Source organism: Gossypium hirsutum, chromosome A12 (assembly GCF_007990345.1).
Source record: "Gossypium hirsutum isolate 1008001.06 chromosome A12, Gossypium_hirsutum_v2.1, whole genome shotgun sequence".
Taxonomy (NCBI): domain Eukaryota; kingdom Viridiplantae; phylum Streptophyta; class Magnoliopsida; order Malvales; family Malvaceae; genus Gossypium; species Gossypium hirsutum.
The window spans coordinates 57,058,170-57,073,997 of record NC_053435.1 but is presented as its reverse complement, the minus strand read 5'-3'; the positions used below and the strand labels follow the sequence as shown (position 1 = coordinate 57,073,997).

General features: G+C 31.8%; 1 protein-coding gene and 1 pseudogene across 1 annotated transcript; one reads left to right on the top strand and one right to left on the bottom strand.

The window, feature by feature from the left end:
• Window positions 1-868: 868 nt before the first annotated feature.
• Window positions 869-5,041, bottom strand: LOC107938907 (GDSL esterase/lipase At5g03610). The gene is made up of 5 exons (XM_016872158.2): window positions 4,881-5,041; window positions 4,572-4,766; window positions 2,962-3,239; window positions 1,338-1,647; window positions 869-1,256 (listed from the first exon to the last, which is right to left on the bottom strand). Exons 1-5 carry the CDS (start codon window positions 4,930-4,932, stop codon window positions 1,048-1,050), a joined length of 1,044 nt encoding a protein of 347 aa, XP_016727647.2. The 5' UTR covers window positions 4,933-5,041; the 3' UTR covers window positions 869-1,047.
• A 2,225-nt stretch (window positions 5,042-7,266) lies between these two features.
• LOC107920129 (cytochrome P450 77A3-like) lies at window positions 7,267-10,110 on the top strand (annotated as a pseudogene).
• The last annotated feature ends 5,718 nt before the right edge of the window (window positions 10,111-15,828 follow it).

Sequence of the window (15,828 nt, the reverse complement as noted above, 5' to 3'; positions counted from 1 at the left end):
TAAGTTAGCCGAGTTAAGCTCACAACTTCCAAATAGCTCACAGACCTACGTTCCCAACTGATGATTAAAGGTTGGTTGAGTTAAGCTCGTAACCTCCAGTTATTTGAGTTAACCGAGTTAAGCTCGCAACTTCGAAACAATTCACTGACCTATGTTCTGATCTAATGATTAAAGGTTAGTTGATTTACGCTCGCAACCTAAGTTCTTTTAACTTAACTGATTTAAGATCACAACTTCCAAATAGCTCGCTGATTTAAATTTTCTCTGAGTTTGTTAATTTACAAACAAATTCTTTCTTACAAGAAATATAGTACATAATATTCTGCAATACAATTTTTGATTCCTGTATCACACTATCCAACAACAAAACTTGCTCAACAAAGTTTCAAGTTAAAACTTACATGGTAAGCTTACACACACTTCTTAAATGTCAGATTGTCTGAGAAGAGTCATTTTATAATTCTTCTTCGGCCAAGTGGGTCACAAATTGTTACACAATTATAATAAGATATGTAATAACCTGACCCAAATCCGACCCGAAAACCCATGGATAAGCCATGGTTTAAATAATCCCAAGATGCTCCATTTGAGGGAATTCCAGATAGGATAGGATTATCTTTTTCCTCTCTACTTCACCAAAATATTGACCACCTCCTTCTCCACTTCTGTTGACACCATGTATCAACAATATCTTACATAGAATTTCAATGTCTTTGGTTTAAACTTATTGGACCTTTTTGGTTCTTTCATTTTAAATTTAATTATTTATTTTTAAATAGTGTAATCGAAGTTATGGATTTTTTGTTTTCAATCTTACAATTTCAGTGTTTTTTCTGTAAGAACAATTATTTAAAACTTTTATTCTTAGTACATGAAGATATGGGATATAGACGAGTATGTAAAAATTGATGACATAACACTTGTTTTAAGGATGAAGTTAATCCCATAATAAAACAGAAGAGACATGAAATCTACTCATTGAATAATTAAATTCTCCCAAGTTTACATCCAGCTTCAGTATATGTATTTGGTTTAGTAAAGTGATGACTAGATAGTGAGCTTGTGAAGGGAAGATCGTAGAGAGGAGAAAATTGAATGCCAACCATTCTGAGAAGGATGGAGTGTGTCCCAAAAGAATGACAAATTTGGATTCTCACAAATAGTGTACAGCTTTGCCCCACTCTCATCCACACTTCCACAGTAATATTTCCCCATATCTTTTCCCTCACAGCATGGCTTCAATCCCAAACTTCCTGCTGCAATTTCATACAAACCCAATTTAATTATTCCTATCCCCATTAATCCAATGTATCATATATATATATATATAAAGATACCTGGTGCATGCGTTGTAAACTTGTTTAGAGCTGAAAAAAATGCATCGTAGAGATCAAGGGTGATGAAAACAGTAGAGTTGTCCTTAGCATTCAAGTTTTGGAGAGATTGGTTCAACATTTGGTTGTGGAACTTAGATCCTAAGTTCAAGGCTTGAGTGCAATTTGAATAGGAGGAAGAGACAGCTTGTAGAGGTATGCATCCCATTGGCTCAATCAATGTTACTGCTATTCTTTTCACTCCTAAACCTCGGATTCTGTCTATGTTTATTTCCAGCTGATCCATTATCTTTTTAGTAAAGTCACCCAATTTCTGTCAAATCAAAACAAAATATATAATCTCTTTTAGCATATCACATGCTAACATGTTTGGAATTCACGTCAACCGTCTATTATCTCTTCCACTAATTATTAATTATATGTATATGAATGTTATTTTTTATTGTTTAATATACAAGTTAACTCCTAAAAGTTTAAAATATTTTAAATTTACTATTAGAAGATTAAAATTAGAGTAAATTACACTCAATGTCACTATATTATTAGTAAGTTTATATTTTGGAAGTTATAGAATGATGATTGAATTATTTGAAAGTTTTTATTTAAGTAATTGAATTGTTACGTTTTTTTAAAAGTTTGACTAGCAAGCTCCAAACAATGATTCAAGATTAGTGCGCTGGATCATTATTCATCGAGAAATAGAAGAGCATACCTTAAATCTAAGTCGACCTAACGATCAATGTTGGAGATTGGAGAAGAAAACTATTTGAATTTAGACTCGCAAATTCGTGACATTTGAAGCTATTCATATAAAAAAACTGAATTGTAGAAGAGAAGGGTAATAAAAATTTTCGATTGGTACAAGTAGTGCAAATGAAAAGGCTATATAACAATAAATTTTACAGCCACTTTAGTGGCTTATATGAAAACTTTTAAATAGTTCAATTACTATTTTGTAACATTTTGAAGTTGAGTGAACAAAACATAAACTTACTAATAGTTTAGTGATATTAGGTGTAGTTTACCCTTAAAATTAATTAAAATTGATAAATAATTTTGATAAAAGTATGTTCAAATAAATTTTACTTTTTATAAAATATAAAGGAAATTTTATTTATATATAATATTAATGTATTACTTATTATTTTAAAAAGATATTTGATAAATATGAAACGGAACACTAAAATAAACTAGTATTGGTACGTACATTAATAAAAAAATGATACATTCAGTGATAGGATAAAGACTACCGAAAAAGAATTGTATGAAATAGGGATATTATCTTTTTCTAATAGTTTAATGACACATTAGTAATTTCATCTTGAAGTTCAGGATTTTTATTTGAATTTGATTTTCTTCAAGATGAAAATGCGGATATTTTACATTATCATGTTATATTAATATTATGTAATTGATTAAAATTTTATATTATATTTTTTGTATTGTTATGGTGAAAGGTGTTTCATTTGGCTAAATTATAAATCTTCAATTTTGAAGAAAAAAGTTGGATTTAGACAATGATCCAAAATGAGATATAAATTTGGATAATATTACTTGGATTATACAAAATTTCTCCAAAAACATGAAAAATTTTAGATCAGATAATTAGGATACCAAATTAACTCACCTGGAGATCGTGTGTGTTCCTAGCAAGATAAGTAGCGTAGTCATTGCCGGCGACCGAGACGAGGGCAACGGAGTTGTCGAGATCCTGCTTACCGTACACTTTTTGTTCAACCAAACGTTGAAAAAAATCAATTTGGGTAGTCATGTTGGGTTGATTGGCCAAAGTATCCAACACTCCCGTCCCTCCATACGCGAAATTCATACCATATTCTAAATTTGATCTCTTCACCTCTTTCCTCCATTTGTATGCTATTGGAGTTCTTATCCCCAAATACGATGCTGCCACCATTTTCAAATAAATCACACAGTTCTATTTTCATGCTAGCAGTGGGATTATAAAATTGTAAAAATAAAATATATGCATAAACAGCATTTTATGATTTAATTATAAGTAAACTTTATTTATTGCTTAAAAAAACCTTTATTTATCAATTGGTTAAATTCTACTGTTAGTGATTGTACTTTGTTAAAGTTGAGAATTTAGTCCTTATACTTTTCAAATTTTGAAAATTTAGTCTTCACCTAAATAATACCGGTTAAAATTCAACCACTAGTCCTGTACTATATGTATAATTGTAGATTTGGTCCATATTCTCCAATTGAATCATTGTAAGTCCTTGTAATTTTTTAATTTTGAAATTTTAGTTTTGATGCAAATGACAGTAGTTAATCCGTTAATTAAATTTTTAGTGAGTAATATGTGGAAATAATAAGCTAACATGACATTACACATATGATAATATTTTTGGTCCATCAAATTGGGGAAATAGTAAAACTTAAAGAATTTAATCATTATCTTTGGTGAGAACATTTTAAAATTTGAAAAGTACAAGGGCTGAAAATGACCAAATTAAAGTATATGGATTAAATCCAATACATTCACAAAGTATAAGGACTAATAGCAAAATTTAATCATTATAAAATAAATTTTCAAATATTTTAGATATTTTACGATTTAATTATAACTTACCTATGATGATTTCATTATGATTTTTCTTTATAAAGATCGTTATAAAGTTTACTACTAATAAGGGAATTATAATTTTCTTTTATTTATTTTTATGAGAGACGAATGAATATGAATTTTTTTTTAGTATTTTTCACGTCTATTTTATAATTCATATTCGAGATTCTTGGTTACTTACTGAATAAATTTATTTTCAAAATTTGAACTTAGGTTCTCATTTTTAAAATATAATGCACCTTACCACTACATCCAATATTTATTGGTGAATATGAATGCTTATTACTTTTGTTAAAACTGACTCCTAAATTACGACACAAAAATATTAGCTAGACGAGGACTTGACCTTAAACTTTTACACAAGTATCAAAAAAAAAATATCACAATTAAGCAAGGTCTAAGTCTAGTTATTCATAAAATCACTCTAAAGATGGCATCTAATAGGTGTGGGTTTGAGCTCAATATCTACAATCCATTTTCATGTAAATAAATAAAGTAACAAAAAAATTCATCGATTTTGTGTGGGTGCCAAAGTAAGGAAATATTATTATAATTTCATTATATTTTAATAAATTTATTAGATTTTCCTTCAATAAATAAATTCGTTAAATTTAGCAATATAGAAGATATGGTGAAAATTATGTGACCTATGTAATCAGTGAGGACTCGACCATCAGAAAAGCGACCAGATGGTTTGCCAGGAAAAGTGATGCCGTATGGCTCTTTCCACGAACTTCCAATGGATTTTCTCCAATTACCCGTATCAACGTATGAGTCTCCAAACACAAACAGCCTTAATTTAGATTTAGATTTCGAAGCGCCCTCATTTACTGCATCAACTTCTACAAATCATCAAACCCCAATATTCCAGATATTAGTAAAGTGAAGGATCTAATTTCCTTACAACTAAAGCACTTGAAACTGCAGATGTAAGATATAAAACAAAGGCATATCACCTGCAAATATTATAGTAATGTAGCAAAGAAGATGAAAGAAAGAAAATGGCATTGTTGAAGTTGGAGAGGAATTGACAAAGGTGGTATTGAAGGAATTCTGGAAGCTAACTGAACTTTTTTCTTGGGGTTAATGAAAGGTTGGATTTTTATAGAAATATCGATGCCAGTGTAAGTATTGAAAGTTTTAAGGACAATTCTAATTACGAGAAGTTGCTATTTAGTTCAACTCCTGAATGTTTCTTTCCTTGTTTTGGTAAAGAAAGTAGGTGAATTCGTATAGCTGTTCCAAATTGGGTGAGCTGATCTTATGACTGAAATCGCACCTATATAACAAATCGGCTCGATTTTTAAATTTTTATTTTTCCCTGTGTAAGAATAGTGTTTTTTAAGTAGAATTTTTCCAACACATTTTGCCAAAAATAGGGACAAGGTTGTGATCTTCAACCCCGAGGTCACGGCTTAAGGCCGACAATGAGTCACGTCGCCACGTCGATATACCTGAAGTCGCAACATGACTCACTGACTTGATGATTTCGCAAGGTGAAAATCTTGAAACCGCGATGTCAGTCCGATACTATTAAAACTTTATAATTTTGTCCTAATTCATGTACAGGTTAGCAAAAGAGCTTTAACAAGCTCATGTGGGACTCAAAAATAATTGTGTAGCTTAAAATGAATGTGATTTATATTTACCGGCATGTGCGGATGATTGTATGATGTTTATGTGACGTTAGTTCCACCAATAATGATTGTCACATTCCATAACTCAAACCTCACGATTAGGTCTAGTATGGGGTGTTACAAACCAATACTTACTTTCATTTTACTTTGCGTGCAAAAATCATTGAAGGCAATATACATATTAATGTAACTTACGAGTAATTTTATTAAACCAATCTGATCGAAAAAATATAAGTATACAAACGAATATATTACATTTAGGCCATATTCAACAAGTAAATCCCTACTTTGATTATGGTATATTTAAGTCCCTAATTCATCATCGGATTAGCATGAGAGATTTCATAAGCTTGTTTATATCCCATATTTGATTAAGTAATGTAGATAAATGAATTTGGAACTTAATAAATTGATATTTAAAATGTAAATAAAACTGTAATTGTTTTAACAACAAATGTGATATCTCATGTCTCGAATCTTACAATCTGGTCGGGAATGAGATATTATATCTTCCAAGGAGACTTGCATAATAGCATTATCTCATATGAAACATTCGAGAACTTTGAAACATAATGGTTTACGGTTAAAATTAATATAAAACAACATAAAACAAGAAAAGCGAGATTGGTTAGCACAAATCGAAAGCAATGACTTTCTCCTTCCGTCTTGTTTTCGACGATTCAATGATTTCCTTGGCCACAATCAATATCTGAACAATGCGTTAAATCAGTACAAACAATTGCACAGCAAAAACACCAAATTTAAGCATGATATGGGCCTAACCGAAAACCCTATTCCTTAAGGCTTTATGAATCGAAATTTGCATAACTTGAATCCTACCTAATCAAAATCGATTTCCTTAGTGGAAATACACCCTAGAGACTTTAATTCATTCAAAAGTCACTAAAAACTCTGAATCTAATGTTATTTTCTTCTTCTTCTTCGAGTTCTAGCTCGCTCAACGACAGTGAAACACGCAATTCAAGCCAAACCTCCGTTCTAACTTGATTTTCGATTAACCCAATGTATTCTAAAATTATTCTTATAAAAAATATAATCCAAAAACAATAAAAAAAATCGAGGCTCTCATTTTCAAAAACGAAAATTACTCAAAAATAAGGGAAAATAGAGAATAAATAGAAAAACGTGTTTAATGATCAAAATTCATAGTTTGATGATAGAAATCACTTGCACTTTATGAAACCTTGTTAGAAAATCAGAGAATCGTTGAAAACCCGTAAAATAATTTTAAAGAGAATTTTTTTAGAAGGTTTTAGATAGTTTGCGTGAAAATACAAAAGAGAGGTTGTTTTCCCCCTTGTTTCACAAAATGGTTTATTTGCTAAAACGTCCGAGGTCGAATTACCACTTAAGGATTTGCTTTGATTAAATTCATACTTTTTGAAAAACCCCACATTATTCACACTAATTTTACTAACTTTACAATTTAGTCCTAACTCTAAATTGCTAATTCCATAAATCAACTCTCTATAATTTTATCTAATGACAAATACCCATAATTAATCTTTAATTCACCTGCATACCAAATCCCAAAAAAGATCAATTTAAGAATTTAGTCTGAAAATTGAATTTTTCAAGCTTACTGAAATTAAAATTGTTATATAATTTCTTCACAATCTTAACATATTCAAATCTATGTTTTCTTGCATTAACAATAATTTTGATGCGAATTGAATTAAGGTTAATGCAGAAAAGTATACTTTCTAATAAGTGGTATTTCAATGTTATTTTCATCCTTTAATACCAATTACCTAAAAACCGTTGGTGGAAAGCTTTCTTAAGGCAGTTTTAATAGAACCCCCTTACAATTTCATGCTCTTCTCATTTTAATACGCCCTTAACCCCAAATATCATCTTTCACTAATCAACAAAAGCTACTTTCTTTCACTATTTTACTTGCAATTCATTGCCTTCTTATGCCATCTCTTCTTCACATTTTTCGTGTTATTTCTTTCATGTCTGGTTCTCTTTCTTTATCGTAAATCTCAATCCAAACACCTCAAACTCCCTCCGGGACTTACCATTTGGCCTATTGTTGGTAATCTTTTACAGGTTGCTCGCTCCGGCAAGCCTTTCTTTCAATACGTCGACGATCTTCGCTGTAAATATGGGTCAATTTTCACTCTTAGGATGGGGACTTGTTAGTCATATAGCTTTATTTAAAATCTTGTTAATTAGTTAGCAGTTAGCAGTTATATTTTCTGTTATCCTCTTTCTGTTATTTTTTCATTTCCACTTGTATATAACAGTATCTTTTGTATCAAATACATTGAGCAATTTCTTTTTACTTTCATTCTACATGGTATCAGATGTGATATTTCTCTATTATAATTCCTTGTCCTTTCTTGTTTTCCAAACAATTTTCTTCTTGATTTTCCTTTCCTACGATGGCCCTCCATGATCATACATTACCTTCTAGTCCATACTATCTTCATCCAAATGAAAACCCAGCTTTGGTTCTTGTTTCTCCCGTCCTATCAAGCTCGAATTATCATTCTTGGTCTCGAGCAATGACAATGGCACTTTTATCCAAGAACAAGCTCCAGTTTGTTAATGGCACCATCATAGTTCCGCTTCGAACAGACCCTCTTTACTCAGCTTGGGAACGATGTAATACTATGGTGCTTTCTTGGTTGCACCATTCCATCTCACCTTCGATCATGAACAGTGTTCTTTGGCTTGATTTTGCTTCTGATGTTTGGCGCGATCTCCGGGAACGTTTTTCTCAGGGAGATGTTTTCCGCATTTCTGATCTTCAAGAAGAAATCAATTCATTCAAACAAGAAGATCGCATTTCTGTTATTTTTTCATTTCCACTTGTATATAACAGTATCTTTTGTATCAAATACATTGAGCAATTTCTTTTTACTTTCATTCTACAGGACTTGAATCATAATTATACTCAGTGACGCCATGCTTTGCCATGAAGCTTTCATCTAAAAGGGTTCTATATTCGCTAGCAGACCCTAAGAAAATCCCTCTCAAAACATATTTAGTTGCAACAAGTTCACCGTAAATAGCGTCGTTTACGACCCTGAGTGGCTGTCTCTAAGACGAAACTTGGTTCAAAACATGCTAAGTTCAAGTAGGATTAAAGATTTTCACAATAGTAGAAGTCAAGCTGTGGATAAACTCAAAGATCGTCTTCGAGCTGAAACTAAGGCCAATGGTGGCATTGTTTTAGTGTTAAAAAGTTCTTGTCTCGTTGTGTTTTATATACTCTTAGGGATGTGTTTTGGGATTGAAATGGATGAAGAAACTATTGAGAAAATGGGTCCAATAACGAAAAATGTTCTAATTACACTAGATACAAGAATCAACGATTTTCTTCCCATTTTAAGACCCTTTATTGGCGAGCAACGCAAGCGAGCACTCCAAGTTCGTAAATAGCAAGTGGAAAATATCTGTTGAAAAGTGGCCAACCATGCTGTTGTTATGTTTTTGTTAAAGTGCATGCAGGCTTGCAGCTCTTGTGCATGTTGCGTTAACAAGTTTTTTTTTGTTTAGTTACACTGTAATTAAATTAGTTGAAAATCAACAAGCTAATAAAAGTTTGAAATGTTTAGATATTGAATGGCTAGTTTAGGTGACTTGTTTATGTGCACAAACAATTTTTTACAAGTTACTAGGCTACTTAGTGATAGTGGGCAGTATTTAGTGATGTATTTGATTATAAATGTATTGTTTTTTCTAGTTGAATAAATGAGCAAAATAAGCTATCAGCCAAAAGCTCCCTTACTACACGATTGTGAGAAAGTAGAAATATTTCATGCATCTTGCTTCCTTGTTCTATGTCCTAATAACCCGAACAATATCATTTTGTTTATCCAACAGCATCGAGTAGCTCTTAGGAATCCAGAATCAAATAAATCCGTAATTCCATTTTCGTATCTCTACACCCTATTTTATCTCAAAGTTAAGGAAGAAACTCAGCACCATCCAACTTAGAATTGGTTTCACTTTGTTCCAATTTCATCAATATCGGAACTAATACCACTGTGATTGTACTTGAACAGGGCATTGCTCAACTGATTCACAATCCAGATATTCAATCTAAACTGTTTGACGAAATCAAAAGTATAGTTGGTGATCGAACAGTGGAGGAGAATGTTGTTCAAGAAATGAAGTATTTACAAGTGATAGTGAAAGAAGTAATTACGAAAGCACCTACCAATCTACTTTTTACCATTTTATGTAGCGACTGAGGAAACAAATGTGGGTGGATTCAACATCCGCATTGATCCAAATCTCGAGATTTTCTTCCTTGGGATTACTAAAGATCCCCTAGTCTAACCCAGAAAAGTTCAGCCCTAATAGATTTTATTTAGGGAAAGAAGATCCAGATATAACAAGTGTAAGAATGGTGAAAATGAAACCATTTGGTGATGGGAGGAGGATTTGTCTTGGATTAACAATGGCCACTGTTCATATTCACCTAATATTGGCAAGAATGGTTTAGCAAATTGAACAGACTTCTTATCCCCCTAATTCTAACATTGGTTTTAGTGGGAAATTCACACTACAGTAAAACAAGTTTTTAGCGGTATTTTTAATGGCATTTGGACCAAAAACATCGCAAAAGTTATACATTAGTGGCGCTAATAGGAAAACGCCACAAAAGGTTAGAGCTATAGCGACATTTATGAAAAAAATTCCGCAAAAGGTCAAGCAGTCATAAACACCGCAAAAGGTTAAGCATTAGCAGCGTTTATGATAAAAACACCGCAAAAGGTCAAGCAGTAGCGGCATTTAAGATAACGTCGCAAAAGGTCAAGCAGTAGCGGCGTTATAAAAATACCGTAAAAAAATTTTATTTTAGGGTTTAAGGTTTAGAATTTAAGGTGTTAAGTCTATGGTTTAGGGCTTTATGGTTTATGGCTTAATGTTTAGTAATTTGAGTTTAGGGTTTTCTGTTTTAAGGGTTATGGTTTATTATTTTATGGTTGGGGGTTTAGTGTTTTATAGTTAGGGTCTTAGTGTTTATGGTTTTAAGGGTTAGGGTTAGGGTTGGGGTTTAGGGTTAGAGATTTTGATAAAAATGACAAGAAATCAAGTTATTTTAGGGTTTAAGTAAGCAATAAGATTCTTTTTTAATTACTTTTGTACCTTGTAATATATATATATGGTTTAGGGTTAAGGAATATTTAGGGTGTATATGTTTATGGTTTAGGGTTTAGGGTTTAAGGTGTAAGGTTTAGGGATAAAATTTGCAAAGTTAAATTTTATCAAAATCAATTTGGATAAATTCTATCAGCTGCACAAAAAATTAAACTCATGGATACAAACTCTTCGTAAGGTAGTTTGGTTTCATTTTTTAAAATTATTTTCGTAGACAATTATAAAATTTTACAAATTAAATATATTGTTTGAAACAAAACAAACTTAATTTAAAGGAATTTTAGAAATAATTAAACTATAAAAATTTATTACTATCAAAGGCATTAGTAAAAAATGCCTCAAAAAACATTTTACTTTAAATAAAACGGCGTTGTTTTAGGTTGGCATTAGCGGCGCTAGGTAAAAAACACCGCAATAGATCGTGCATTAGCGACACTATGTATAAAATGCCGCTAAAAAGCTTTTAGTTAAACAAAACGCTGTTGTTTTAAGTGTCGTCTTCAGTGGCATTAGTGGCGTTAGCTAAAAATGCCAAAAAAAAATTAATTGAATTTAAACGTCGTCGTTTTAGGTGTCGCTTTAGAGAAATTAGCGGCGCTAGCATATAAACGCCTCAATAGATCAAAATTAGCAAAATGCTGCAAAAAAATGTTTTAATTGAATGAAAACGTCGTCGTTTTAAGTGGCTCTTTAGTGGAATTAGCGGTGCTAGCTTATAAACACCGCAATAGATCAGTATTAGTGGCACTTTTTTAAAAACACCGCAAAAAAATTTTTAATTGAATCAAAACGTCGTTGTTTTAGATGACCCTTTAGTGGAATTAGCGGCGCTAGCTTATAAATGCCACAATATATCAGCACTAGCGTCACTTTTTAAAAAACACTACAACGGTCATTTTGTTTATACCAAAACTGTGTTGTTTTGCTTTCATCCATTTTATCCCAAGTACTCCCGATAGTTGCTATTTTTCCCCTTAACAAAATTTCCCCATTTCCCTCAATTCTCCCCTAATCCCTAAATTTTCCCCAAATCAAAATCCCAACCCATCTGTCGCTAAAGACGCCGACCCGACCACCTGCTGCATCGCCCTCCAGTAACCCCTCTGTTGTGTTGCCGTCGCTCTCCTCTGCTGCAGCCAATCGATAAATTTCACTCCTCTGTCATCGCTTTTTTGAGATTTAACATGGCTAGATTTAACTTTTGGGTTTTAATAAATGCTGGTTTTACAGTAACTTTTTATCATGGAAAATGTTAGGTATATGCTTGAAGCTAAAGAAGAGAACAAGGGTTAAATGAGTATCAAATGAGAAGAGAAGTTAGTGGATTGAAGCTTGGTGTTGAACCTACTATTTTGGGAAGCTTATTAAGGTTAGTGTTGTCTTGGAAATTAGTCTTGAATTAGTGATACAATTAATATTAGTTTACAATTTTTGTGCTTACTATCAATTTTGATACAGTCATTTGAATGGCTATTTTGGGTTGATTTAAATGATTATTATATCCCTTTGTTAAGGCTTTCTGTTGTTTCTTTTAATGGAAATTACGCCTTTCCAATCTATTCCCTTAAAGTTAAAGAATGATTCTTTCCTTTGAATGTAATTTAGTGTAACTTATAATTGTGAGAGTCTGTTTGTTTGCACGATCTGAGTGTTTATAGTGACAGTTTTGAATGAATCAGTTGCTTTGTATTAAATTTTATTTACGAAATTGAGTTGCTACCTTATAGAGCTGATTATTAGACTTGGTAATTATATTTGTTATTAACCTAGACCAAACTTAAGTGAAAATGCTAACCACGTTGCTACCGCTGTTGCCTTGCCTTCTTTCTCCACCCCTTTCATTTTTGCTTCTTTTTTTCTTTGTCACCTCTCCTTATTTTGTGTTGAGAAACCGATTCCTGTCTAACCAAAAGATTTCCAAGGAACCCACCTTTTTCCTTTTTTGTTTTTTTGGCTTAGTAGTTTGCTAGCAATTTTTATTGTTTGATAATTGCTTCAACTAAAATTATATAAAATATTTTATGTCTTATTAAATAATTCCCTTTATGATAGGCAACAAGGTGAGGATAGCGATAGTGACTTTTTATCATGGAAAATGTTAAACAAATATTACTCAATTTATATTATTTTAAAAATCTAAATCCAAATCTTGAAAAACTAATTTCCAATTTTTTTTCTTTTAAATTCAATCAATCTACTAAACTTATGTTTTAGATTTTTCTCTCGTTAAAATGATAGGCTTATGGTTTTGAAGAATTATAAAATGGGCAATCAAATAGCTTTATCGAACTGTTGCCAATTTACCTTTTCTTTATTGAAACAATATTAAACAAAGCTAGAAATTTATTTTTTATAAAATAATATAATATTATGAAATTTAAATGAAAAAAATATGGTAATATTTATTTCTGGGATCCCATATATCTCATATCATAAATGTCATAACCTTATTAATATGGTTTATGTAGAAAAAATTGTTGCTTTTACTCAACTTAAAGAAATATGCAATATTCTTTTTAAATTTTCTTTTGCGATTTAGGTAAATATTTTGATTTTAACTTGTTTTAATTTTTCATTGTTATTAAAGTACAACATTCTCATAAAAATTCTCCCTGTGGAAGCTATTTTATGCATATGTTTATTTTATGCAAAGCACATATTACAAAATATTCAAAATGTTGATAGTCCAAATATTGTAATCTTAATTCAACTAGTATGAACTTTTAAAATCAAACGATGAATTCATTTTCATTTCTTTAAAATTACATAACTTACATAACTTAAATATATAAATTATCATAACTTACATAACTCACATAACATACATAACTTACATAACTTACATATATATATATCATATCATAACTTACATAACTTACATAATACATGAATATAATCATATCATAAATGTCATTACTTACATAACTTATATAAATATATATCATATCATAACTTACATAACTTACATAACTTACATAACTTAATTATACTTATAAATAAACAACTTACTCGTGTAATTTATTGTAACTTTAGACTTCAAGAACTACGAAATAGATAAGAGTTGGATGAATTTGCCAAGGGTAAGCAACGACTATCGAAATGGAGTACAAAATTTTTTAAATTTTGCATTTCAAAATGCAAGCCAAGAGAATATGATTCTTTGCCCGTGTAAGATGTGTGGCAACATCAATTGGCATTTTTGTGAAGTTGTCTACGAACATCTAATTGTTGATGGCTTTATTCGGAGGTATAAAAAATGGATTTTCCATGGAGGCTATACACCTAGTAGAACCTTTTCAACAATTAATCTGACTTATCATCATAGTGCTTACCATTAGTCTGTTAGAGAAGATGACATGGAAGGTATGTTACGGGATGCATTTAATATGCACAGTCATGGTTTGCAATCATTTCCACTTGACTTTATTGCATCTGATGATTGTAATATTGGTGGAAATGCTTTTACCGAAACGGGAAGAAGTGTACCTGATGAAGAGTCAAATAGAGAAGCGACTAACTTCTACAAGTTACTTAATGAAATGAATGAAGAGCTTTACAAGGGATCAAAATATTCAAAAATGTCTTTTTGCATTCTTCTACTTCACTTAAAATGTTTGTGAGGGTGGATCAGAAACTCTTTTACAATGCTGTTAGAGTTTTTGAGAGATATGTTTCCGTTTGCAAAAATCCCTCATTCATGCAAAGATATGAAGAAGCTGATAAAAGGTTTAGGCCCTGGTTACAACAAAATTCATAGTTGCCCAAATGACTGTATGCTGTATTGGGGTGATCGGAAAAACCAACAGTCTTGTCATGTTTGTGGTAAATATCGTTGGATGAATATGAATACAGAAGATGTGAATGAGGATGAAGGTGAGGCACAGTCAAGAAAGAAGCCAGTAAAGATTTTACGATATTTTCCACTAATACCAAGGCTTCAAAGGCTTTTCATGTCGTCAAAGACATCCGAGTCTATGAGGTGGCATCATGATCAACGAACCGATGATGGATTATTAAGGCATCCTACGGATTCTTTAGCTTGGAAATAATTTGATAGTAAATTTCCAAGCTTTGCAATTGATCCTAAGAATGTGAGGCTTGGGCTAGCATCGGATGGATTTAATCCTTATAAAATAATGAGTACTTCATACGGTACTTGGCCTGTAGTGCTTGTTCCTTACAATTTGCCTTTGTGGATTTGCATGAAGCAATCTTTTTTTATTTTATCTATGATTATTCCTGGAGAGAAAGGTCTCAAAAATGATATTGACATTTATATGCAGCCACTTATTGAAGAGTTGAAACAATTATGGGCGGGTGTTGAAACATATGATGTCTTGAGAAAGGAGAAATTTTATTTACGTGCAACTTTATTATGGAGTATTAATGATTTCCAAGCTTATGCCAATTTATCTAGTTGGAGTACAAAAGGATGTTATGCTTGTCCTTGTTGTGCGGCGCAAACATGCTCGAAGTGGTTATATAGTGGGAAGAAGTTCTCTTATATGGGGCATCATCGGTGGTTAGATGGAAATCATATATTTAGATTTCAGAGGACTCTATTTGATGGTATTGAAGAGTTTAGAGAAGTTCCTGAGCAGACCATTGGATCTGAAATCTTGTTCATGTTAAAAGATATCAATTTTAGTTATGGGAAGATGAATCAACCACACAACACGCAAACAAAGAGAAGACCAAGGGAGGCGTATGTTAGCGATGTTGACGGGCAGATTGATGATGAATCTGATGAAGAGGATGATCCTAATGAGGCGGACTTGTGAAAACAAAGAAGTATTTTTTTGGAGTTGCCTTATTGCGAGCATCACATTTTACGACACAATCTTGATGTCATGCATACTGAAAAGAATGTTTGCGAGAACATCATCGGGACAATTCTGAATGTCGATAGAAAATCAAAGGACAATCTTCAGAGTCGACTTGATCTAGTTGACATAGGAATTCTGCATGAACTTCATCCCAAAGTAATTTCGAATGGGAAATATAGGTTGCCGCCTTATATTTTTGTAATGTCAAAAAAACAAAAAAAAGTGTTCTGCACGGTGTTGAAGGACATAAAGGTTCTAGATGCGTATGCATCAAATATATCTTGATGTTTGAGTCTTAAAGA

Excerpts from the sequence above, each read along its gene's own strand:
- LOC107938907 (XM_016872158.2), bottom strand. The coding sequence starts at position 4,932 with ATGCCATTTTCTTTCTTTCATCTTCTTTGCTACATTACTATAATATTT. Across the intron at positions 4,767-4,880 it reads CATTACTATAATATTTGCAG|AAGTTGATGCAGTAAATGAG; the intron begins GTGATATGCCTT and ends GATGATTTGTAG. Across the intron at positions 3,240-4,571 it reads AGTCCTCACTGATTACATAG|CATCGTATTTGGGGATAAGA; the intron begins GTCACATAATTT and ends AAATGGTGGCAG.